Here is a 25,681-nt window from a genome sequence, read left to right as displayed (position 1 = left end):
GGCCGCAAGGGGGCAGTGTGAACATTTCGTACTAAAAACAAGAGACGAGAAGAGTTGCGCGCATGCGCGTGTTAAATACACGGTCAGCCCTTCTAATAGAGCCGAAGAGCTACGTGGCTGCGATCCTCTACTCTCCTCATCAAACACGAAAACAAACGAGGTAAAAACGACTACATTGTTATTTTATTTACAAAAAAAAACAACAATCCAACTACCAACATGTGCATTGTTTGAGTTCTTTTATGTTTTCATGTGACGCTTTCTTGTCTCAGCTAACATGGATCAAGTCATGCAGTTTGTTGAGCCCAGTCGGCAATTTGTCAAAGACTCGATAAGGCTGGTAAAGAGATGCACAAAACCCGACAGGAAAGGTTTGTACACTCTTTGAGTGGTCCTTTTACTCCGAGTACCACTTGTTGGTTTCATGGACTATATCTGATCATCTTTCCAGAATTCCAGAAAATTGCAATGGCCACAGCGATTGGATTCGCTATCATGGGTTTCATTGGGTTCTTCGTTAAGCTGATCCTATCCCCATCAAAACATCATTGTGTAAGTTATACTTTGGTGTTTTCGTCTTCCGTGTAGAAATATCACCTCAAGTTAAATGTAAGCAAATAAAATTAAAATACTGTTATGTACCTTCTGCCATCTAGTGGAAGGACATCTAATTATTCAGCCTCTTGCCTAGAGTGAACTAAGGTGTAATATTTATTTTTGCACAATTCAGAAAGCTTGATCATTTCAATTTGTAAAAGCTATCAGCTATCAATGATGGCACATTTGCAAGACATGGACAAACACAAACATGATCCAAGCTTCTTATTCAATTGTATGTGCACAACGTAATGCCATTATTTTTATTTTGTCTTGCAGTGGTGGTTAAATGGCCTTAACATCTGGATCCAGATGTGCGAAGTTGTGCTGGGGGGACTGAAGAAGTGACATTTTCTGTTGACATTTCTTTCATTTTGTAAATACAACAAAATAGGGGTGCAAGATGAGTGTTTGTTTTCTTCCTCATCTGACCAATAAACTCTTGAAAATTCCTCATCATGATTGATTTCATTGTATTCACAGTATGTCCTATGTGCCCCTAGAGGCTAAACACTTCACTTAAAATAAACCTAGTGTGGCTTAAAAAATGATTTTTGATAATCCTGCCTTCTAATATTGTGTACCCTGTCTCTTGTCCAATGTTGGCTGTTAACTTCAGTTTCAATCACACTTATGAAGTTAAAAGAAAAAAAGTGATGGATTATTGTTGTCCTTCAGGATGCCCATGCTCCAAAGCAGAGGCTGGGTCCGTGCTGACTGTTACGCACCTCCTGGGATGTCCAGGAGAAACCGACTCGTAGGTGTTAGATGTGCTCACCAGCTTCCCGAACTGCAGAACCTGGTTATCTGCATGACAGAAACAATACATAATTTAAACAGTGAGTTTATTTATTTTTTAAATTGTCACTGAAATAAAATAAGTTCAGCATAAAAACAGTCATTGGTTGTCAGAGACATTCCACTTGGTACAAGTAATTGTGCATTAAATTAGGATGTAAACCGTGACAATCTGAACAGGGACGTGCAGTCAGAGGGGGCAAGGGAGGCCACGCCTCCCCTTCCTGCCATCATGAAAAGGGGAAAAACAAATTCAGTTGTTTTTATTATAAAGTTTTGTTGACAGGCTATGCAGTTAGGCTGAACTGCTCTGTCTTTAAGTCTCTTTTTAAGTGTTCAAACATTGTGGCTATATGAACTAATTTCCGTAGTTAAGCTGATGTATATAATATCTAAAACGGCTGTGAAAAGAGACCTTACGGAGGTTCTCCAGCCTTATGGCAGGAGGTGCTAGTGATCCCGGGATGCTTCATGCGCCTACCTGTAGAATAAGAGATCTCCAGTTCAAATTTGCAGTGAACAGCTGAGGAGCAATTGTCCATTCATTTCGTTTTTTTCTTCCGTTTTTGCATTTCGTTTTACAATGGAGGATTACATATCCAAAGGATTTTCAACTATGGATTTTGGTCAAAGCAGGAGGTCACCAGCAAAGGAAGAGTTCAAATGTTTGATTCGGACAACAGGACTTCGGAGCATGTCTTTTCAAATGGAGTGGTAAGTACGATCGTTTTTGATTCCTTGTGCTTTATTGAGTGTTTTTATGTGTGATGACTGCTGATATGAGATTTTAATTCAAATAGTTCAAATTAAATAATGAATAAGCCACACTAGATTTTACAGGGGCGGGGGGGGGGCGTCAGTGCCTCCCCAGTCATGAACCTCACTGCACGTCACTGAATTTGAATAATTAATGGTGAAAAGTGCCACACCCGCCCTCACCCCACCTCCTGATTGGCTGTTCCATCTGTGACGTCACTGGGACACTATTAGGTACACCGCTACTTTCAGGTGTGCCTAATAACAGGCCACACCCGCCCTCACCCCCACTTTCTGATTGGCTTGTTGATCTGTGACGTCCACAGGACATTCTATTAGGTACAACGCAATTTCAGGTGTACCTAATAACAGGCCACTTCATTGGGGAAAAATCATGAATATATGACAAGTCAGCTGGAATAGGCTCCACCTCACCCAAGATCTGAGAATGCTAGATGGATGGCATAAATCATGTGCGCACACAGTACATAGGCAAAAGTGACATATGTCCAACAGTGACCTCCAGTGGTCAAAGTAGAAATCACAGAAACAGTTAACTTGAGCACAACGAAGGACCACTTCACCCTTCGTTTTGGTAACATGATTTTTTACTCAAAATAATGTTTTAACGGAAATACCACGGACTGTACTTCAATGTTCCAGTAAATAGTGAAATTTGACTTTGGGTGTCACAATTCCATTTAGTATTAGATTTGTTCACACATCATTTGCCATGAGTAAGTTGAGCAGAAAAGCGCCCTGTGAGTGGATGTGTTGGACTGTGTCTAATAGAACAAGGGCAAAGCTCGGGAGGCGGACGTAAGACGATCACTTTCATTTACTCTTTATCACGGGGGCCTGCTTTTGCATGTTCTCGCAGTCTGTGGCAAATTAGATGTCAGATAAATAATCTTGAAGCAATTTTTGACCTGACAGTTCTGCTATTGAGTCAAATTAAATGTTGGGATTAGAAGGTGTTTGGGTTTAGTGGTCCAGATGATTGTTGTATCAGTATATATATATATAGTACATCAGTGTATCAGTATCAATAATTGCATAATTGATCCATCCATGAATTGCATTAAAATGCACAAGTTGTTGAGAATATAAAAAGTCAAACTGGTTCAATGCAATGCAAAAAGAACAGGCGAGCACAAAGTCTGTAGACAACGAAGACAATCGCTCGTCCACTGGCACCTGCACAACCATCAAACAACAGTAAAAACAGCTTCTTCTGCTTCAAAGGCTGCAAAACAAGCATTTCATTGGAGCAGATTGACAGAAAACACAAAGATTTTTTTCTTTGCTGCTCGGGGAGTTGCTTAATAATTGAGCGAGCAGAGAGCCTGAACCACAAAGTAAAGGAGGAGAAATATTAAAGTGCTGGCGTGAAGGGATCCATCAGCAGGGAAATAGTCCAAGCGTTGCATTGGGCTAAGTTACAGTAGTAATACTCAGAACGAACACTGTGGGCAGTATAACACCATCAAAGGATGACAGTGGTCTTTTACAAGTCCACCTCACACATAGTGCTGAGTTCACATTCATCAATAAACAACATAAACTCAACTTTTGTGCAGTCTTTACTAAGGGGACAAATAGCTTCATTAGTAATCCCCCCATCAAAGGTAATACCGATCAATACTGCACAGAGGGGGTTGAGAATCAGCATCGCACCCTCCAGTGATAACAATGGGGATGTTTGCCGCCTGTAATTGCATTTCCAGCGTGCCATAGCTGAAAGGACCCGCCAGCTGTACAGGGAGGGTGCGGATTTTCACAACAAATTACCCAGAGGAGGAGGACCGACTCCCCGATACTCGAAATGTGGTGAAAGCGAATTTGGGGGTTTTCCTGACAGGGTGGAGGAGGAACTATTGCGGTCTTTGGATGTCTTTTTAAGGCTTCTTTTACTTTATACACTAGTTTGAAACCCTAACCCGACTTTGAAACCCTAACCCTAGCTTTAAACCCATGTTTGAAACCCTAACCCTAGCTTTAAACCCTACTTTGAAACCCTAACTCTAGTATGACACCCTACTTTGAAACCCTAACCCTAGATTTAAACCAGGGTTGTCAAACTCACTTTTTTCGCGTGCCACATTGTAGTCATAGCTTCTTTCGGAGGGCCAATATGACTGTCAACCCAAATAAATGTAGGAGCACCTCATATTACATACAGAAATAGCTACAAAACAAACTGACAAATAACTCGTTTCCAAATCAGACGAGTAAAAACTGGTCAAACATTTAAAAAAAAAAAGAAAGATATTAAAAGTGAAGTTGCAATTCTAGTCATGACACGAATTTGATGCACAATTTGTCTTTGTGGGCCACATAAAATGTTGTGGCGGGCCATATCTGGCCCCCGGGCCCTGAGTTAGACACCTGTTATACAGTTTAGATGAGGTGTCCACATATTTAAAGGGATGTCAACCCCCAAAAAGAGGAACTTAAAAAATAGTTGCATTTTAAATGCAATAGCAATGTTTAGAAAAAAAAAAATCATAATTTGATAAATTAAAAAAAAACAAAAAACAATCACAGTCAAGAAGTAAGTTGTAAGGAACTATACATAACAGGACAAGTAAATAAAAATGGAGTTTGGATTTCAGCTAATTGAAACATCAAATGTAATAATGAATGAAAATCAGTAATTGCCAGAAAGTGCACTTAAACCTTTTTGAATTTGCATGGGCTTCGAAAATCCAAAGGTTGCATTATTTGACATGCACGTCGAGACAATAGTTGAAAGTTTGAACATCGCAGTTAATAACTTCACCGAGAGTTCACTAACAATTCGCATTTGCGTTCAAAATCAATAACAGGCTTTCGAGAAAATCCCCTGGAAGTTTGCCTAAAAGGAAAACCTGTCAGAAAAGGTTTATCTCAGAAGCTAGAACATTTGGAGTAATAAGCTTAGGGTCACAGAAACAATCCCAAACATTTACACAGTATAAGAGCTGATTCACTTCATCCCCCAGCAAACCTTCTTGAAGTAACGTAATATTTTCATTCCGCAAGAAATATTCATCCCTCGGAAGTTTTAAATGAATGAATGCTAAGCTCGCATTTGTATGCGGTTTTCAGAAGGTGAGGAAGCAAAGGTTTATGGAAATGCACCGCTTCGCATTATTCAAACAAATCATATTGAATGAAGACGCCGGCAAATTCGGTTTGCATTTCCTTCTTTACTTGGCGGCAAACTTCAGTTCGTTTTGGAGGAGTTTGGTTTGGTTACTTTGGGGGCCTCCATACCGTCATTTACATTTAAAAAAAAAAAAAAAAGTTTTGTATTAACATTTTGGATTATATCAGGCTTTGCTAAGTGATTTTCTCAAACAGATTTTCTACTATACCCAGTTGTAACATCATGGATGCAACTGACTGTGAGCTTTATATAAAGAAAGCTGGTGAATATCACATCATCAGTGTGACGCCAATTCTTTCTGCCTTTATGTACTCTTATTTATTGCCCGTGGCATACGTCGACGCTTGCGCTGTCAGCACCATCTGCTTCGCCTGGATATCCACTTCTATTAAATGTTTATGATGCCGCCACTGGATTTGTCTAAGAGCGTCAACAGTTTGAGAGTTAAGTTAACCTTCAAGATAGAGAAAGTTGCAAATGATGGCTTGCTGGTGATTGTGGGCAATAAGAAAGTGTCCTTGCCTTGGACTTAATGGGGGGGTTTGAGGTGGAAAACTGTGCATGCAGTATGACAAGGTCACAGCTAATAGGCGTTCCGGTTCAAAATGTGTGCATGTGTTTATACAAGAGTGCACTACTTTAACGAGAAGTCCCCCCCCCCCCCCTCGTGATTCCAAGGGCAGCAATGGAGCCAAGCATCATGTTGACTAGAAAGCCAGACAACGAAATGACAGGAAAAAGATTAAAAGACTAAAAACAAACAACAGAAAGGTCAAGGTCTGGGTTAGCACATTCCAAAAAAATGATGGCACTTCTGCTGGGCTGCTGGTTAAAACCTCACGAAGCACAACAGATGCTCCTCTTATTTATTATGTTTATTATGTTATTTGTTTATTTTATTATTTAGTCATCACTTATTTATTCATTGTTTGTGCCTTCTTGTTTTATATTTTTTGTGTTGTTTACTTGTATGTATATTGTGTACTATGTCTTGTCACCGTGGGATAGTGGGAACGTCATTTCGATTTCTTTGTGTCTTGGCATGTGAAGAGATTGACAATAAAGCAGACTTTGACTTTTTGACCTCGATAACCGTGTGACAAAACACACATATTACAAAATACAAAGCTTCAGCTCCAAACATTTTGAGGCGGCCGTGTATAGGGAGAAATTTTTTTTTATTAAACACACACCAAAGCAAACATCTCATAATACTTTCTTTCCTGCTGCTTGAGTAGTTCAAAGCATTCTGCTTATTTTTTTATTTTTTCACAGGCTATTTCAGAAAAAATGCTCATTATGTGTTTAAATGTGTGCTTCCAAATATTCCTGCTTGGTTTACTCTTTGACTCTAAGCTGTCCAATTGCTCTTTTCCAGTTACTAGGGTTTGAACTGAACCACACAAAAATGGATCATGTCACGCAGTTCTCATTAAAATGCTCTGAGCTGTACACCGCCGTGTTTACGTTTCATAAACAACCCACTTCCAATTAACAACAAGGCTTAGCTTTGTAATCTTCCCCAGAAGTTTACTTTTAATTATAAGTGCTCGATTGCGTTACCTCACCAGGAGACGTTGCTGTCTACGTCCACCTGTGTCTTTTATTAAAAAATAGACTTGCTAGCATTTGGAGGATTGTGTTATGAGGGCACTATAAATGCACCAAGATTTCTTCATTTTTTTCCCCCGCTAATTTTAATGTCATGTTCGGCCATCAGTTCATGACTTCAAGTTGAACCGCGCTTGTGTTGGGCAGCAGGACTACAATAAAAAAGACACCAGAAAATCAACTTCCCAATTTGTGAAAAAAAGTGGCCTCGTCAAAAGTGCGCACTTGAATCTGATTGAAATGCTGTGACATGACCTCAAAAAAGCCATTCATTGTCAAAACCCCTTCAAAGTCATTCAGCAGGAAAGAATAGGCCAAAATAACAAGGCCAAGTAGCTATGAATACACTTTTTTGAATCATTTAAAAAAATCTCTGGCTGTGTGGATAAGGCAACTATGAATTCAATGTATTTCATGTACCCCAAAAAATTCTAGATGATACAGTGAAGTCACAATTAGTAACCCCCCACCCCCCAAAAAAATATTGGTATAAGATTTATTCTATAAGTAATTATGTAACACTTCATGTAACCTACTGAATAACATTTATGTGGTATGCAATAGCTATTTAATTAAATACATCCATCATAAGAATAACAGATGGCAGCTGGTGAGATTCAAAATGGCAAAAGTGGGGGGGGGGGGGAGAAAGAGAAAAAAAACACCTTGGGGCATTTGGACACAGTTTCAAAAACGTCTATTAAGGATGACTGTATATACGATATCTACCCAGATATCAAAATATTATTTTGATGGAAAACTATATTTGTTGAATTCTATTCCCCCAAGCATTCTCTGTAGGACAAAACCGACATTCAGCGCTTTCAATGGCATCCAATGTCATATTCACGTCATAGTGGATGATTGCACAGCCACTTGGTTGTGGGGTACATAAAGGGCAAATGAATTCACAATGAGAAGGAAAATGAGGCAGGGAAAGGCTTATTTTGCAAATAAATTGGCAGGGCTCTAAAAGCGGTACTGTAGGCAGGGCCAATTAAACAAGCTGAGAGAGGCCTGGAGAATTTCATGTAGGTTCATGCCCGGGGTCTCGACTAATCAAGAGTGCAGAAAACTCAGCCAGAGTTTGCATAATCGTTGGTATTAGCAGCTAAGTTTGAGCTACAGGATAATTGAATTAAGTCAGTGTCAGCTATTAAGACTTGAAACATTAGCATTCAATGTGGGCTAGAATACAACACATGGTTGTGTTTTGCCATTTTTACCATCTATAACACACACAGAAAATATAATTGTAGTTGTCCAGTGATGTGAAAAATGTCTTTTTTCTCCAACAAAACGTATGGGGTCATCGAAGAATGCATTTTCCATTCTTGTAGAAGCACAATTGCTGAATTTGCGCAATTCTGTTTGCAATAACAGCAAATGAAAAGGTGAAGGGTAAGATGAGTGCAAACGAGGACAAAGTGTGAACCACTGCAAATGTGGATGCCATTGATTCAACTATCATTTCCATTCAGTCTTTTTATATTGGAGGATTTTACGGCATTTCATTTGAAACCTCTGCGTTTGCCTCTTACATTGTTACCTTTGCCATAGCGCAGTCTCTTCATTATTTAGTGGTACATTGCCCCCCCTTAGTAGCATTACTGCACTGCAGTCCTTTTATTAGACAGCGGTCTGGACAAAAATCCCTTTGAGCCATGGTCATCTACAGGCTCTTAAATGTCTGCTCTGCTCTACCTCTCTCCTCCCTGCACATCAGGCTTGATTCAACCACATCTACAATATTACTCGATTAGGGAGCCTGTGCTGTAATAGGTGCAGTGGAACAGAATATTTTGTACATTTGAACTCAACATGACTTTCACAAAAAAAAAAACCATCTTGTCATGTCGTCTTTGTTTGTCACACTCGGTTGGCTACTGAGATGCATCAGGGGTGATGTTACATGATGAGTCTGTTTTTTGTTATGAAAAACATTGTTGGGACATGGCGTAAAATGGAATGACACGGGATCTTTTGTTCCGAAAATAGAGACGAGAAGTGAATGATTTGGGTTGCTACACGTGTGTGAGAGTTGCACACAAAAGGATTGAGCTGCTGTTCGATGAAAACAAACCAATGTGTTGTTGCAGTTGGGCTCCATGAGGAAGGAAAAAAAAAAAAAAACATTTTCAAAACTATATCTCAATATATTTTGCAAATTTGAATATTGTTTGAAAATTGGTAAGCTACTTAAGACCGACTCAACAAAACATTTGTTGGTTGCGGTGGAGACCAGAATAATCAACAATAAATTTGACATACGTCTCATAATTCTTCATTTATTATTAAACTCATCTATAATCCTGGTTTAATGCATCATAATCATCGAGATACTTTTAAAAGGATCATCTGGAACACCACTGCAGTCGTCATGTGCTCGCTCTCCTTACAGCATAGGCCACACCTTTATTTCCTCTCATTGCACAGTCGACGTTACGTGAAGCAGTTAATATAAGAGAGAGCAATATGAGCAGTCTGAGGGGGCCGCTTTGCTAAAACTCACTTCAAGGCTCGTTATTTCCTTCCCTTTACAATCGCCAGATTTCATTGCTTACAATATTGCAGATATGCTGCAGTGATAAAATAAACAACTTGAACGACACAAGCGTTCAATCCAGACCTCTTTCTACACTTCAAATGTGTTTTGCACATGTTTGCCAATATGTACTTTATGTGTAGTAGCTGTTGATAGTTTTGGTAATTTCTCCAAGTTTTGTGTAAAGGCAGCAAAGCAGTTCAGATGTAGAAATAATTCATTTAAATATATTTTAAATCAGTTTTTAGTCTTCCTGTGATACTTAAAGCCCGAGGCGACAGTCAACAACCTCTTGCGAGCAAACAGATCATAAACTATTTTTTTTAATGTATTTCTATGTTGGAACACAAAGCAACATATCTAAAATGCAAATTTAAAGGCGAGAAACTCAAATGCACTTTTGACAAAAATCAGAGCTGACGTTTTGCCTCCTCCAAATGCAAGTCAAACTTACCTCCGTCATCGTTCTAGTCAATTTTAACTCTGCAACTTTATGAATAATTTAAATCAAAAAAGTCCAAATGTGACTACATTATAAAATCACTCTGAGCGAAGAGTAATTTAGCTCTTCATGTACTTTACCCTGGGGTGGCAACAACTCATTTCAAATTGAAACTCTGACGCAAAACATCATGATCTAATACTGAACTTTAGATTCTTAAAGCAAGCGTTTTAATGAGCTCTTAATATAAGCGGGCATAACGTCTCCATGGGCCCAGAAAGGCTGTGAGGAGCAACCCAAAACTTATCATGTATTTTTAATCAGTCTGGCTTTGAACCAATATTTGAGGGATATCTTCAATGGAAATTTAATGTCTTTGTGTCACGCAAAAGCTCCAAAATAAGCAACTAGGGATGTGGAGAGTGATCAATTAATTGTGAGGAAGTGATTGATTTGCGTCTTGGAAAATTCAAAACTTTTTAATTCCATTTGATTTAATTTATTTAAAGTTCCCCCCCCCCCCCCCCCCCATACACTCAACTAAGAAAATAACTTTAATAAGTTTACGTTCTTGAAATCTCCCCTCCATCCGCTGCCCTGATGAGATTTTCTAAATATAATATATACAAGACAAATTCAAAGGGTGCCGAGAAAATACTGAGGCTGATCTAACCACAAACATTAATGAATAAGAATAGAAGACACACACACTCTGGAATCCAAACATATATACAATACGAAAATGTTTAAGGATAATTTTAGCATGCTTGAGCAAATGTGGGGACTCCTGAAACATGCACAGATTCTGAATAGATGCCACCAAGAAGCAGACACACACTTTCTCCCCTGACAGACGGACCAGGTTCCCCTCAGGCGGGAGTAGGTTTGGTTGGTGCCAACTCATTAAGAACCCAGCTGGTTATGGGACTAGGTTCCGGGATAAAACCACAGGGCTTCTCAAATGAACATCTGATTGGATTTCCACTGTTAAAGATTATGGGGCATGTTTTGCGCATATGCCACACATCTCACATTTGGGTGAAACATACAAACCCCCTTTTTTTTATGACTATTTTTGTATGCATGCAACTGGAGAGAGCCATCTACTGTTTGTACACTTGGCGTGGAAATGAACTGTTACGGAAGGAAGCTGCATGACTTATTTACAAAGGATTAGTTGACAACAGAGAGGAAGGAAATGAACGGATGCTGTCTGTTGCATGGAAATGGAACTTTTGCCAGGGATGGAATACAATATTGAGAACTGTTATTAGTCTATAGTAGCCTGCAACTAGGAACTAGGTTTTGGTATCCTGAAAGTTGAAAAGAAAAACGTGAGACCAAAGAGTTGATAATTGGCCTAAATGTATCGTCTTGATTGTTGACTGCAGAATTAATTGGGGTCGCATTGAGCAATGCAGCCCACTAGATGTCACTAAAATCAGCAATTTAAATTTGTACAGGACGTCAAGGAGCAGAGGTCACCAACCTTAAGGACCTTATATATGCTAAAAATCTTCATGATCTCTCCCTATAGTTTTAAAGTAACATTTAACATGAATAAATAAACAAAACAAATACCTTGAGGATTACTATGCAACATGAAAACTGTCACATTCATCTAAAAAAATAATTATAAAATAAATCTTTATATTGGCCAGCAAGAATATGATCAAAATGAATTATTCAATCATTTTGAGACTCACTCAGGTTCCATTTGAGTCCAGTGGTGGTTGTTTGGCAGGGTCCCCCAACTGGAATAAGGCTGCACCAATCCCCCTCGAGGCCCGTGTTCACCCTGAGCGTATGCTTGCCCTGCAAACAGTATGCAAATATTCTACGGCGTGTTTATTCATACACAAGTCAGATACAGCGGGATATTGGAAAGAATGACGTATGAGCTAATAAACTAGGGCATCCAGTATTTGTGATCACTGTTGACATCATTGTTTAGGACTATTTAGGTCTGAATGTCAGATTGGCCAATGAACACAAATTGGGCATGTTATTGAGCAATTAAGTTCAACCATAATCAGAAAACTCAGCGTGTGATGGGGCTAGGTTAGTGAGCAGCATATTTAGTTCCACTTGTAACCACTTGAATTACAAATGTAAACTCGACAAACGGGCGCTATGCTTTTCAAAGGTCGCGCTCACCTTCATGTACAGGCATCTGCGTTCATCAGTTGCTGGCAAATTGGCGCTGTGTTGACAAATGAGCTTAATTTACTCTCGCTGAAGTAAGATTAATTGGAGGTGTCGATGTATAAAGCAGCAAATGACAACGCGCCTTTGGAATAATAGCGAGGGAGGAGAGGATCTCTTTAACTATTAGACGGTTTCAGCGGAAAGGGTAGCAGTCTTCCGTGAAGATCTTAAAAATAAACAAAAGAGGAAAGGATGGAGGCAAACAAAAGGGAAGTGTCCCCCAAATGTCGCCTGCTAGGCCTACTTGTGAAGTCAATCAACGGATGGGAAGTGAGGACGTGGTTGGCATTGAAGAAATTCAATTCAGGGAGCATCAAACAAGGCTCACTTTATCTCATACAGAACAGCAAAGTGGGGCATCATAAGAGCACACAAGTGTGAATGCTTTTGATTATTTAAGAGAGAGAGAGAGAGAGAGAGAGAGAGGCGGAAGCTGGCAGAAAGGATTTTAGAGAAGCTGCCCACTTGCACTTTGTGCTGTTAAGATTCACATGAAAACGAGCATATTGTGCTCTTCGACTTGACAGTCATTCGTATTATCTAAGTCATTAGTTCCTGCAAAGCAACATTAAGTGGAAATTGCACAAATTTAGACTCACAGGTCTGAGCAGATAGGCCAGGTTGCTCTCCTGGATGACTAACAGTGGAAGTTTCGTCATAGAGAGAGCGTGATGGAGGGTGTCAATAGTAGCCATCATCTGGTCAAATCGTCCCGCCAGCCCACCCAAGGTCACAATGGCGTCCACCTGTACAGAACAACATAGTTTGATCATAATAAAATAGAATAGTTGTATTTTCAGAGCAAAGCCCATAGGCAGCTTATATGAATTTTATCAGTTGACAATAATATAATAACAATGAACACGGAATGATCAAAGTAGGACAACAACAAAAGCTTTTGGTTATAAAAATTAATTCATCCTTAGAAGAATCAGGACCCAAATAGCAAATCAACCAAAGCTAATTGATTTCAACTCGCATTTTCTGCCACCTCTTTCTCTGTAACTTAAAGCTGCAATGCACTTTTTGCACCTCTCAGCAATTAAATCCTCATACAAAGTCCCCACATAGTTTAGTCACAGTCACGCTGACAGCCTTTAAAACCCAAAAGAGTTAAGAGGGCAGAGTAGCTGTCAGAGGCTGACAGCTGCAGCGGCACACAAACTCAACTCAAATACTACAAGGATTTGTTATTGACTTCATTGCTCGAGATGTCCCTCCAAATGCTGACCGCAAACAATACAAAAAGATAAACATACAGTAGAACGTTGTGTGTTTGCTGCAACTTCCTAAAAGTAGTAGCATGACGCGTACACATTTCCTTTTGTCTATGTAGCCTGAAATGATCCAGACTGAGCTAATATGAGGACTCTTGTAACAGGCGCAGAATACTCTGCAATCTGCACATCAATCTATTCTGATTACATCTTTGCATTTAATCCATTTTAACCGGCTGCAGGGATGAACATTTGCATGGGTGTGCGTGAGTCAGAGTCAGAGTCAGCTTTATTGTCAATTCCTTCATGCTAGGACACACAAAGAAACCGAAATACCGTTCCCCCTATCCCACGGTGACGAGACACAGGACCAAAGGAATAAAAATGTTGCTTTTATGTAGACTCGTCTTAGTCACAGACAATTGAAGGGCACACGGGTTCGTTGTGGATAAAAGACAAGCTAAAAAATCCTGATAAACGACAAAAGGGGTCGACATCGACCACTTTCACAGAAGCTTCAAAAATGGACTATTAGGCTCCTATCTTTACAGAACAGACGGATGAACCAACATTCAGCACAGACTCAAACGCAGGTTTAAATATCAGCAAGACTAGGAACAGTAGAAGGAAGGGCAAACGTTTATCTTACATTAAAGCCTGACATCTAAAAAAAACGAACTGATCAATCTGCATAAATCTTTTGAGCATCTTTGATTATCTTTTAAAAGCTGTGTGATTGTGGTACTCGACGTTGATTGGAGCGACACACTCGCACAACAGGCAGATAAAAATTCAAATAGCCAATAAAATAGACAAAGGGAAGCGTCAGACCGGGTAACACAATAGAGATATTTGCATTTTAGAACAACCGTATAAACATTCTCACTCTTCTGGGTTTGACTTTTGTTTCAAGTTGATGCCAGGAAAATAGTTGGCTTCGTTTAGCATTGCACTGGAGGCGGGCAAAAAATGCTTGAAATCAATGCATAGGGCAAAAAGTGCACGCCTCTTCAAATAACTTGCATTTCTTACATTGTGTGGTTATATAACGAAAATGCAAAGTATTTTCTATTTTTCTTTAATACTGGGCATGTTAGTTGTATAATCTTTTAAATAATCACCACGCATCGTATCATCCGCAAACATCCTAACCGCAGTTTTTTGTTAGCTTGAGAAGAAATTTCAAATATTTGTCTTTAGCTTATGCAACAGCATTTTTTGTTAGAAGATCTGGAATTGTTGTTACCTTGAAAGATTGTAGCATACACTTTACAACAAACTGATATGACTGTAAAAAGATTGGACCCAGATAAACAACAGGTCTGCACTTTGATGTAAAAAAAAATGTAGTGTTAAAAAAAAAAAAAAGTCCATTGTTCACAAAAAAAAAATTGTCGACAAAGAATGTCCAAAAAAAAAAAACATGTTAATGTTACAGAGAGTAAAAGTGTTACCTGCAGATTCCTTTGTTGAATCTCTTCCAACATGATGACCAGACACTTGGTATAATCTGTAAGATCCTGGTCACTTGTTTCTATCAACCGGCATCCCTTCATACAAAAAACACAAGACACAAAGATTACAGGAGAAACAAAAATGTACAGAGATAAAGGAATGTGCCCCCCCCCCCCCTCCCCCAAATAGTGCATAATAGGTGCGTGTAATTGTTTAATGTGCAGGTATGCAATATGGCCAAAAGTATTGGGACACACTCCCTTTCCACCCACACAAAGCGAAAAGGATCGCCATCTCTATCATAGTTTATCCCAAATTCTTCACCACCCATCCAAACAAGACAGCAAATTGTTTTGGTAAAATCACAAAAGATATTCAAGGAAACTCGCATCAAGAGGTAAATGTCAGTACTTATGTAGGTCTGGCTTGTGGTAATTCCCACTCACCTTGTCAGCATAGAAAGCTCGGACTTCTTCAGTAATGGAATCGAAATCACCGCTGATATAGTCGGGGCAGAAGCTGGATGGAAGGACAGCGTGAGTGTGAGTGGCTGAAAAAGAAAGCTAGCTTGCAAGGATGACAAGAAAAGCAAAGACAGCAGGTGTTGTCCAACTATTGCCAATAAATACTGCTAATGCTCCTTTGTAATAGATAAATACATCTTGTAGGTGGATGTAATGCAAATCCAAAAGTGAGCGTCTACTGCAAACATATTTTCACTGCAGGCAGATGGGCAGAATATAAACAAGACTAATTAAATCATAACCTCTACGTTTGACACTTTGGAGAGGTGTAAGTGAAACTGTTGTGCAGTCAAGTTGCACTTGTCAAGTGGTAAACATCACCGCTAATTTACAATCAATTGATTTATTCAACAAAGCACCATCCTGCAAGATACAAACCCTCAACTCCCTTAACTTGCTATTTGGGTATGCAAATGCGAAGGTATCTAAAAAAAAAAAAAAAAAGCAATCTAAATGCAATCAACTCGCCTCAAAATTAATCCATTTTTGTGTTCCTCTGAAATTTCCAATAATCCATATTTACCTCTGAAATAGATACAGTGATTACAGTTGGAAGTAATCAATGTTTACCATACGAATCTCTCCTTGTTAGTTCATATAATAAAGAGGATTACAACTGATAATTAAACTGGGCAAGAGGCTTGAGAATACGTAGGGGCTTAAATCCACTCAACCCAATGAAATATTGTTTATGGACAACATAAGAATGTGTAAAGCAGCTCAGAGTGGAACATTTGTCGTACGTACACAGATAATATGAGCGCGTTCATTCCAATTCACACGCGTATTTATTTTTAAAACGCCGGCTCGCCCGTGAATATGATCGCCGCTCGTTGTCCCAAAACATCATTTCGTGGCTGGTTGGGCATTTGAACATGTATTTGTCTGGGTTTCATTTGACATCATTTAACTCGAGTATGAGGAGAGAGAGAGAGAGATCCGTTTTTGGATTACACTTGGAATTCAAATTCCCTCAATTGGTCATTTTGTTGTGATGACGGAGATATAGAAATATTTATGTATGTTGTTAGTTTTCACAGCATTAGATTTTCTTTTGATACCTGCACAATCAATATTTTCAAAACTACAGTCTGCTAGATCTTTTTTCTTCATCATTTTGCTTTGCCATGTGTTCCACTGACAGTTAAACCTAAAACCATGCTAATTAGTAACTAACTAATCCACCGTGCTGCTATGTAATGATTATGTGTTGGCTAAACAAATGAACACAAGGACATCCTTTCTTTGAAATCCCCAATAACCTTCAGACTGGGATGAGACTGATCTCATAGGCCCATGCACAATGAGCATAAATGATGTTCCTGTGAATGTTTGTGCATCTAACTTCCACATTAATATCAAGTGACAGTTTAATTTGGATGGGAAATTGGGCATTTTCCAACCAATTTGAAACCCGACAGTGCTCTGCAGTGGGAGCGGCTGTGACCTTTGTCTAGGTTTGGGCAGCTATCAATCAGGCTGCTTGAGTCTGTGTGAGTGAGAGCGTGTCTGTCTCTCTCCTAGAACAACCACCACGATGCGACCTTTCCCCTAATCTTTTCATCACTTGAGGAGATGTGGCTCTGATTAGTCCTACTCGAATCAGAGAAGAGATGTTAAAGGTCGCTCTCAGGTGCCCAGAAGCACTAACTGAACTATATACGTGGTTTAATTGGACTGGAAATACATTTGGTTGCGACTAAAAATAATTATTTACAAGTTTCTCGTTGTTCTTCTATCTATGCCAGCAACATAGCGTGACTAAAAGAGCAAGTACCGTCATTTCTGGATTATAAGACTCACCTGAATATCCACAAACGTACACAGCTGTCCAATTACATTCATCTGTGATCCTCTACCTCTTCACTCATCTCTTGACTTTATATCCTCCAGCTGAGGATTTGATTAGATGCGCTAATTACACAAATGTCATTTTCCAATTAGAAATAGGAGCGGATACATGCTTTGAGTCAGGGGAGCGCCAGGAGGATCAAGAGGGGGACTATTCCACAAACACCTGAGGCCCTATGAAGACTTTTCTTTTTATTACAGCGATATCATAACAATTAACAAGTTGATGATATGGAGAAAATTATTGAATGTATATTTGGGTCTTCAGTTTTGAGCAGCTCTTTGATAGTAGACTGCCTTTCCGTCAACAACTCGTTTTAACTCTAAATAGCAGCATTGAGAAAACGGCATTATACATGCATACTTACGTTACCAGTAAGTGGAAAATGAATAGCTAATTCTAAATAACATCATCTGTGAGTCGAAGGTGAGAGTGGATGAAGCATACTTGCATGGACATCATTATTGGAGGATTAAATCATGCACATACTGCTTTAAGAGTACTTGAGATTCATTCAGCTGGGTAGCGAACAAAAGAGTGATGTTGCTTTCCAAGTAATTGAAGACTGCTGGATGCGAAACAACATTGTATATACTAATCAAATGATGCACTGAATGTTATGGTTATCAAAGATAGGGACGTGACTATATAAGACGTCAAGTAGCAAGACAGCAACCATACAAATAATAAAGAAAATATTTAAAACACTATTTTACCTAGAAGGCTTTGACTTTTGGAGGTCAAGCATATTTCTGCAAACTTTGTGTTGATTTCACTCTATAATTTCCATCCCAAGTGGTTATTTCACTATGTATATAATTTCCACTTCAAGCAGGCAGGCTGCTACACACAAATGATGGCTTGCTACTCTTTAAGGACATTGCTTGTGCAGAATAAGTTAGCGTGGAAATATCCCATTTATGTTTGTCCTTCAGAACGCAATCTTGCAGGTGCAGCATCTCAGTGGGCAATTGGAAGGGAATAATTCTCACACAAATGTGACATAAGTTTTACCCTCCCCTCCCCAGCGTAAACGCAGCACTTCTCACTGCTTTGCTGCCCTGTACGTATGATGGCAGCATCATTTGTCAACTATTTACCTGCTTGCTGGGCTTCAGTGAACCAATTCTTTTTTGATATGGTTTGTGTGCAAGCTCAAGTACAGATTAGAGTGTGCACTGATCTGCAAGCATAGGACAAACAAAACAGCCCAGATTGAATGCTTTAATTTTCCCATCGTGGTCAAGGGTGGATACATTTTAAGTGCTTTCAACTATTTTGAATAAAGGATGAAATCTTGTGGGACTCTGTTTCAAACCGACCTTGACTATTAAAACACACCCTAAACTTGGTGTCCCTTAACGGTTGCGGAAAACGAGAGGTCAAACCCTCATTTTCATCAACAGCCTTTAAAGAACACATTCATGTTCAAACTTGAAGTGTTAATGTGAAAGTCTGAACACTTCAGGGACCACAGAGGCACCAGAGCCATCTTAGTGCGAACAGCAGTTTTCCATTAGCCAGATATCGTAGCATACAGCATTTGGGTGCAAAATGTGCAAAACAGCCTTGGTATCATTTTCCCATGTACACCAAGGTCATTATTGCATAACAAAAATGAGAAACAAATTCTAAAAAATTAGAAATAACTGAAACCACATACTATAATTATACTGTAAATGCTCATTTTGTCAATTAATATCGTAAGTGAGCTTTCCGGTTTTGTTTTAAATGCATTTAGTCCATTCAGGAGAAAAAAAAGTGAATCATCTTCATTTGCTTGATTGCCCAATACTTGGTGACCTTTTTCTTTAATCGATTAATCAATTATTAAAATAATCATTAGTGGCAGCCCTATAATCATTTATAGTCACTTATCATATTTGGGGGGAAAAAAATCAATCAATACAAAAAATACACAGAAACTAATTATGATTCTGTAAATAGAGGAAAACTTTTGCAGACTTACCTGTCACTCTTTCCGGTGATGTTATACAGGTGATTGGCACCACCATCAGCACATGCCGTCAAAAGAGCTATGAAGAGACAGCAAGATGTGAACAGGAGCTCGCTGTGTCGTGATACGGCATAGTTACTGTCACAAGCAGTAGACTGGATGATGAAAAACACTGCGTGTATTTATTTGTGACTTGCTTTTGCAGCACAAGCAAAATGCGGCTTGAGAACACCTTTCTTCTGTACTGCTAATTTCACTCTTTTAACATGCAATTATGACCTGTTCTGCTTTTAAAAGCAGAAAAAATGAATATGTTTGCTGTATTTTCTTTAATGACTGATAGAGTTCCTCAAAATGAGATGCAAAGTATTTGCAAATGTATTCTCTTTCATGGCTCCTATTCAATTCAAATCGAACAGACAGACCCTTTTTTTTTTTAAAGAGCCCTTTTATGTTCGGGGCTGTTAGGGTGCACACAAGGGAAAGACTTCAAAGATCTAGCCCTGCTTTTTCCACTCATACCTTGTGCAAGTAACTCTAGTGTGCACCAAAGAGAGGGTGAACACTTGCACAGCTGTTTGATTCATCTCATATATTTCTTTCCATGTTTGCCTGGAAGTGTGTATGTGTGTGTGTATACATACATATATATCTGTATATATTTTTTTCCTCTACATTGTGACACATTTTTTACACACTACTTCCTCCTCCATCTTTGATTGCAAAGACGATGCTTGACTAACTAGTGTGTGATCGTTCCAGACCTCAACAAGCCGTTTCACATCAACAAATGATAACATGGAGCACTTGGGGGGGGGGATGCACAATTTGGATCTAATTCAAAGCGTCACCTGCCATGATTGCCTCATTAAGTTATTGCAGCGTGTCTGAGTGCAAGTAAAGTCAATGGGTGAGTGATTGAAGGAGAACGTGGTTGACTGATAGACTAGATGTGGGTGAGAAGGTGCGCGAGTGAGATAAGCAGCTTGTTTCCACTTCCCAACATCTCACCCGGCACCTGTTTGAGCTCCCCTTTGATCGGTATTCTACACTCCTGTAGCTTCTTGGCGCCCTGCTGCTCAACCTCTCCCAGGGGTGATGAAGGGAGCCCAGGGGCAGCACATCACAAGTCTGAAGTATACTCAATGCATGTGGGGATTTCATCGGGTCGGTGGGGGGGCGGAGACCTGGCTGCGGTGCCGCTATGTGAACTACAACCTGAAGAGTGACACACACACATACCACGCCAGACCTAACATCTGTTTAGCCCATAAGCACTATTAATACATGGCATATCGTGTTAGAGATTTTCACTTTCAAGCTGCGAAGAGATCTATGATCCGCCATGACGCCTTTTCAGTCGTCTCATCAGATGTCCCATGAGCAAGTATGAGCCAGGAGCAAAACTGATAAGAAAAGCCTCTTCTTCGGCATTGCTTGTGGCACTTTAAAATCCCACCCAAACTTTCCCTCAAACGTTATTTGAAAAGATGCGAGAAGAAATATTCCAAATTGGCACATCCCAACATCAAGCCGCACTGAATGTTTGATGGGTCTAATCTAACTCACAGCAGTCCTGATGGTATACAAAGTGTCATCCTGTGTGATGATTTCTTTTTAATTACATCCAGTGTTCTACTCACAAAATATGCCAGAATATGTATTAATGTGCAGAATGACACAAAATACCCATAGTAGTCATCAACAAACTATCAGAGTAGCCTAATGATTTCCCAGCACAGTGTTTCATTGTTGATTGTCCTTGATATTCTCTCTCCACCCAGAAGAAGTAGAGAACCTGCACTTTTTTGTGGCAAACCAGATAAGAAAATTCCTTTCTACCACATAATTAAAATATTTCAAACCAACACAAAGACAGCAGCATCTCTATAAATGCGTGACTGACAATGGAAAGACCTCCGTTATCTCATGAGGAGGCTTTAGCCAGTTGATTAAAAAAAAAAAAAAAAACATCACTGCTTTTTAAAATTCATATTGTGAAAGTTGCAGTGAAAGACTCAAGTCCCAAATGTCACACAGATTAAAGTAGAATCAAAATCTCCTGAAACATATTGCCTCAAAATTAATCCATCAATACATCACGTGAGATTAATTAAGTGGACGTGTTAATTTTCCATTATACAACAATATTGGATAAGCAACATGTAAGAGAGTTTCTCTCCCTAAAAATGTAACCCCTTTCGATAATGAGCATTTTCTGTAGTATTGTGTGGGGTTTTGTTTGTCATTGAACTCATAAATAAATGATAAAGTGCCTCGGATTATTTCCGAGGCACACGGCAAAAACATTTTTTTTTTTTATGAATATAGACGCTTTGAGATTTCCATGGTGCTGCAACATTTGAGACTGCTGCAAGGTCATAGCTTTTCTAATCTTTATAATGATCCAAATGCCCTCCAACAGAAAATAGCGTTTGAAAATTGCTATACTATTGGAGCCATTCTGTAAGCCGCTAACGTGCATGTATAAACTGTGCAACAACTGGCAAGTCATTAAACTGAGACTTAATTAATCATGCTTCCAGGGCACAAATGTTTTTAGTTTTTTTCCCCCCACAATCAACCGTCCAAAATATTAATAAGGTCTTACAGGCTGGGATGCAAATGGTCTGAATGCGGAGGTCTAGCTTTGGCTAATTTATTTATCGATCGTGGCACGCACCAGCAGAGAGTTGTGCACTTGTGTCTGCATAATTCAACAACCAAAAGCGGCATCTGGTGTGAAGTTTGTCAACATATGCAGAATCTAATGAATGCATTGAGCATAGGTGGTCACCTTGAGACCTTGCAAATCAAATGCACAAATAACAATTGAAAGAAAGAAAGGCCTGCAATCGGTTGCACATTAAGAGTTGGTATAAAGTTGTTTAGGTACAACTTTGTTGTGATTATTACTTCCACATCAACTGTTACTGGTAATGTTTATGGCTCATAAGATTTCAGATTTGCAATTTGTTTTCTTTTCAAGAGAGTCACAGTAGATTGTGTGTCTAAGGGCAAGACATTCATGCTGAATATTCAGTCTGTAGCAGTGCAGAGGGACTTCAAATTAGCACTTTTCTGAATATGATAATTGCTGCAGTCAAGGAGAGGCTGGAGTTTTCAAAAAAACTTTGCCGTGCAGAAAGGTAGGTTATTTCTCATGAATATGTAATTAAAAGGCATCGCACAGGGAATGTGATCAGAGGGCAGGGAAGGGGTCATGTTCAGTGACAAGGTAGCACATTTGGCACAGCACAAAGTCTTCATAGCGCTTGTGAGCTAAAAGCAACAGGGGAACACAAGCTCACCGCTAATGAATGTAAAGAGGATTTCAGGGAGGTGTTGGGCAAATAAAGCAAATTAAGTTCAAATTGAGCATCAGAGCAAAAAAAGAAATTCATTGACTTTGAATGTGCAGAAATGTGCACTGGGTTGTATCGTTTTTAGAGGGTTCATCAATTCATTGAAAATAAATCGGGTCAAAAGTGTTTTATCAAACATAAACTTTCCACGCCAAATTGTGGTATGTTTATGGTTTAATAGTGTTATTATGGGGAATTATGTATAATCACTTCAGTCCTTATCCTCTGCGAATAACGGGGGATCCACTGTCATTTTAAAACATGGTTTGGCTCCAAGCTGCCTAATCAAATGTTTAACCCCTTCTGAACCAGCCTGCAGCCTCAGATACTTGAGCAATTGCCCCCTGGTTGCACCAAAGTCAAGTCTTAAAATTAAAGGTGATAAGGGGATCTCCATTGGGGGTCTCGACTTTCTCGAAACAACCTGCCTGAAGAAATAAGACGGACAAAATTGGTGACATCTCTCAAATGAATATTTTATACACTATTTTGATTTTGTCTTCTCACTTTCATTTTTACAAACCAACATCTATCTTCCGTTTCTTGAATTGACACTTTTAGTTCATATTTATATTCGACAGAGACATAAGGATGAAAAAAACGCAGAGTACAGAGGGAAGGGTCAGTGTACATCTGCATACACATGGACCATAAATGAAAAGGGTGTACCTTTACTCCATAGTATGTGAAGGTGATCCTTATTCAAAGGCTGATTCAAGATGATCAAACCGATCTTCTGTTTGCCTGCAGTCAGATGAAGAGAACGGTGTGAATTTAAATGAGGACAAAATGAATGCTTCCATATTTGAATGATTAACCAGACTTTTAAGAACGCAGTGTGGTGCTGTGTGTATGATTGATAATTTGATTATTTGCCTGTCCTCAGCAACAAAAAAAGAAAACGTTGAGGCTTAAAACCGAAAGCTAGATATTACTCGCAGTAGATATGATATGTGTGCTCAATGTATGGCCACAGTAAGAACTTTGAATACTATGACCTTGGGTTGTACACCATCTGCAATTACATGGCAACATGGCCCTATAAAAGTAGCACAATAACAAAAACATGTCAGCTCATCGCTTCTTTGCTTCCTGTCTTAAGAATGTCCATGCTTCATTGTCAAAGTCCCTGTCCTGGGATAAATTGTTTCACAAATCTAGTTCACCTCCTCCCTCATCTATCTTGCCTCCACTTTTTTTCTCTCTCCTCCTTTTGCTCCACTGCCAATGCAGATTTCCAGACTGCTACTTTGCAATTGCCATTTTTCTATCTGCGGGGAGCAAAAAATAAATAAATAATGGGAACGTCTGCATCCTTGACAAAGTAAAACCAGAATTGCTCCAATCGCATTAATGGGCCAAAGATTACAGCACCAGCTTCACCTTCACACTGTATTCCATTTATCTTCCACTCTTGTTTGCCTTTAGAAATCGTTTTCCATGCATTTTTAATATTGTTGCTTTTTGTGTGGAAAAAGTGAATCATTGAAAAACATTTTTGCCATGTTTTTGAATTAATACCTGTGTGTGTGTGTGTGTGTGTAGTTCACTTGACAACTTTGCAACTTTCCACTTAACAGAAGCTAACAACTGATAAAGCATATCTCATATAGTGAAGTATAGTCAAGTCAAATATTTGTTTCAGGACAAGATTCATAAACTGCTGATATTAATGGACTTTGGACAATGGCATGAATGATCTGTAGCTGTTTGATGTTTGAAAAATCAAGTCGATTGGAGATAAAAGCATGAATAAGATTCTCCTGAAATTTGGTTGTAGTGTGCTGCACGCTACTGGTGCTTGTGTGATGTTTTTAATTTCCTCGGGGTGTTTTTCAATGCGTTTTTGACTGACTGCATGTGTGTTTACAGCAACAGGGGTGAGAAGCACCTGAGGGCAGCAGGCACTCCAAAAGTGACAGCTCTTCATCCATGACTGCAGGAGCACGTCTTCAATCAGACAACTCGCCAGGATCTGTGGAGTGGAGGACAGGTCTTTGACTTTGTTTTTTTCTTCTTGTCTTGAATATTTTCTCACATTCGCTAGTGAGCGGGGGAGAAATCTATTCTTACATGCAATGCGATACAGATGATTTTGACACAATTGGTTAATGAATAAAATAATGCCATAAGAAATAAATACAACAGAACAGCAGCGACCGTCACTGTAGCAACAAAATGTGAGTGACAAAAAAAACGGTGTGACAACCAAGTAGCAAGAGCAAATTCAAGAACAGCATTGAGGTGAAGAGAAGACATTTCAAATATAGGGGAAATATTGAAATGTATTTCTCTTTAACACAATGTTGCTGCAAAGATACTCACATATAGTACATTTTCTCCGATCTTCTCCACCTTGCATAGAAAAAGCAGTGTAGTGAGTGTTCCCTATACTTCGTATATGTATTCATTCAGTGACACGCCCCCCCCCCCCCCCCCCACACACACGCAGACTTGCCATAAAGTTGAACATAATTAATCATTAATCATTTTTGTTACTTATTACTGCACTAGATTAGTTCTCTTACTTCACTCCAAAAATCAAATTAAACCTAGCATAATTTTAGTGGGTCATTTTAGATTTAACAACAAAGGGGAAAAGAATATAAAAAAAACTGTATTCACGTGTTGTTGTTGTTTATGGCTTAACCATAAATAAAAAATCTGCCGGATCCTAAAACATGTTGCTCTAATAAGAGACAAATTAAACAGGCAAAATTCATCATTTATCCAGCCAGCATGGCCAATGCATTGCAGTGTTTACATCACAACAAGCGTGCACACCGGTCGGCTCGTGATCTTTTATTGAAAAAATATATTCATTCTCTCGAATTAAATCCAGGTATGACCTGCCTCTGAAAAAAAAAACAGATCCATGTTTAAATGTGAACATTAATATTATTTGGCAAAGGCAGAACTTACTGGGCCGCGATACTTCCGCCATGGACGATGTAAACAGTCAACGAGGGCAAACAAGGAAGCTTTTCAGATAGGAAAAGTGGAAGACTTAAGGTATAGGGACATCTAGAGGCCAAAAATAGAAGTGCCTTTTCCTCCTGCTCCTGAAATGAACTCAACATTTTTGTTGTTTTATTAACAGCAGTAGTGGGAACAGAGCTGAGTCTCGGCAGAGGCAAAAGGGGGCCTGGCCCCCCTCAAATAAATCTTGTGCCCTCTCAAACTAAATCCCCCTAAATATACTT

The 25,681-nt window shown here is 39.2% G+C and overlaps 2 protein-coding genes across 3 annotated transcripts; one reads left to right on the top strand and one right to left on the bottom strand.

Moving 5' to 3' along the window:
• The first annotated feature begins 15 nt into the window (after nucleotides 1-15).
• On the top strand, nucleotides 16-1,059 carry sec61g (SEC61 translocon subunit gamma). The gene is made up of 4 exons (XM_037279591.1): nucleotides 16-160; nucleotides 273-371; nucleotides 452-552; nucleotides 877-1,059. Exons 2-4 carry the CDS (start codon nucleotides 278-280, stop codon nucleotides 943-945), a joined length of 264 nt encoding a protein of 87 aa, XP_037135486.1. The 5' UTR covers nucleotides 16-160; nucleotides 273-277; the 3' UTR covers nucleotides 946-1,059.
• On the bottom strand, nucleotides 225-25,459 carry tpk1 (thiamin pyrophosphokinase 1). 2 transcript variants are annotated; one of them, XM_037279590.1, is made up of 11 exons: nucleotides 25,401-25,459; nucleotides 24,804-24,833; nucleotides 24,370-24,453; nucleotides 23,148-23,222; nucleotides 19,126-19,192; nucleotides 15,227-15,299; nucleotides 14,780-14,875; nucleotides 12,708-12,854; nucleotides 11,607-11,715; nucleotides 1,211-1,404; nucleotides 225-1,169 (listed from the first exon to the last, which is right to left on the bottom strand). In XM_037279590.1, the coding sequence occupies exons 3-10, from the start codon at nucleotides 24,410-24,412 to the stop codon at nucleotides 1,259-1,261; spliced, it is 756 nt and encodes a 251-aa protein (XP_037135485.1). In that variant the 5' UTR covers nucleotides 24,413-24,453; nucleotides 24,804-24,833; nucleotides 25,401-25,459; the 3' UTR covers nucleotides 225-1,169; nucleotides 1,211-1,258. The 2 variants fall into 2 exon arrangements, with proteins under 2 accessions (XP_037135485.1, XP_037135484.1); XM_037279589.1 differs by having other exon boundaries at nucleotides 225-1,404.
• Nucleotides 25,460-25,681: the final 222 nt, after the last annotated feature.

The sequence above is a fragment of the Syngnathus acus genome, chromosome 20 (genome assembly GCF_901709675.1).
Source record: "Syngnathus acus chromosome 20, fSynAcu1.2, whole genome shotgun sequence".
NCBI classification, from domain to species: Eukaryota; Metazoa; Chordata; class Actinopteri; order Syngnathiformes; family Syngnathidae; genus Syngnathus; species Syngnathus acus.
This window is presented reverse-complemented; position numbering and strand designations above follow the sequence as displayed.

Bases quoted from the DNA above. Each gene is read 5' to 3' on its own strand.
- tpk1 (XM_037279589.1), bottom strand. From the start codon at position 24,412: ATGGATGAAGAGCTGTCACTTTTGGAGTGCCTGCTGCCCTCAG. The intron at 23,223-24,369 runs GTGCTTCTCACC...ATCTGACTGCAG, and splicing joins GGAGTGCCTGCTGCCCTCAG to GCAAACAGAAGATCGGTTTG. The intron at 1,405-11,606 runs GTGAGTCTCAAA...TCTGTCATGCAG, and splicing joins TGGACTCAAATGGAACCTGA to ATAACCAGGTTCTGCAGTTC.
- sec61g (XM_037279591.1), top strand. From the start codon at position 278: ATGGATCAAGTCATGCAGTTTGTTGAGCCCAGTCGGCAATTTGTCAAA. The intron at 372-451 runs GTTTGTACACTC...TCATCTTTCCAG, and splicing joins CACAAAACCCGACAGGAAAG to AATTCCAGAAAATTGCAATG. The intron at 553-876 runs GTAAGTTATACT...TTTGTCTTGCAG, and splicing joins CCCCATCAAAACATCATTGT to TGGTGGTTAAATGGCCTTAA.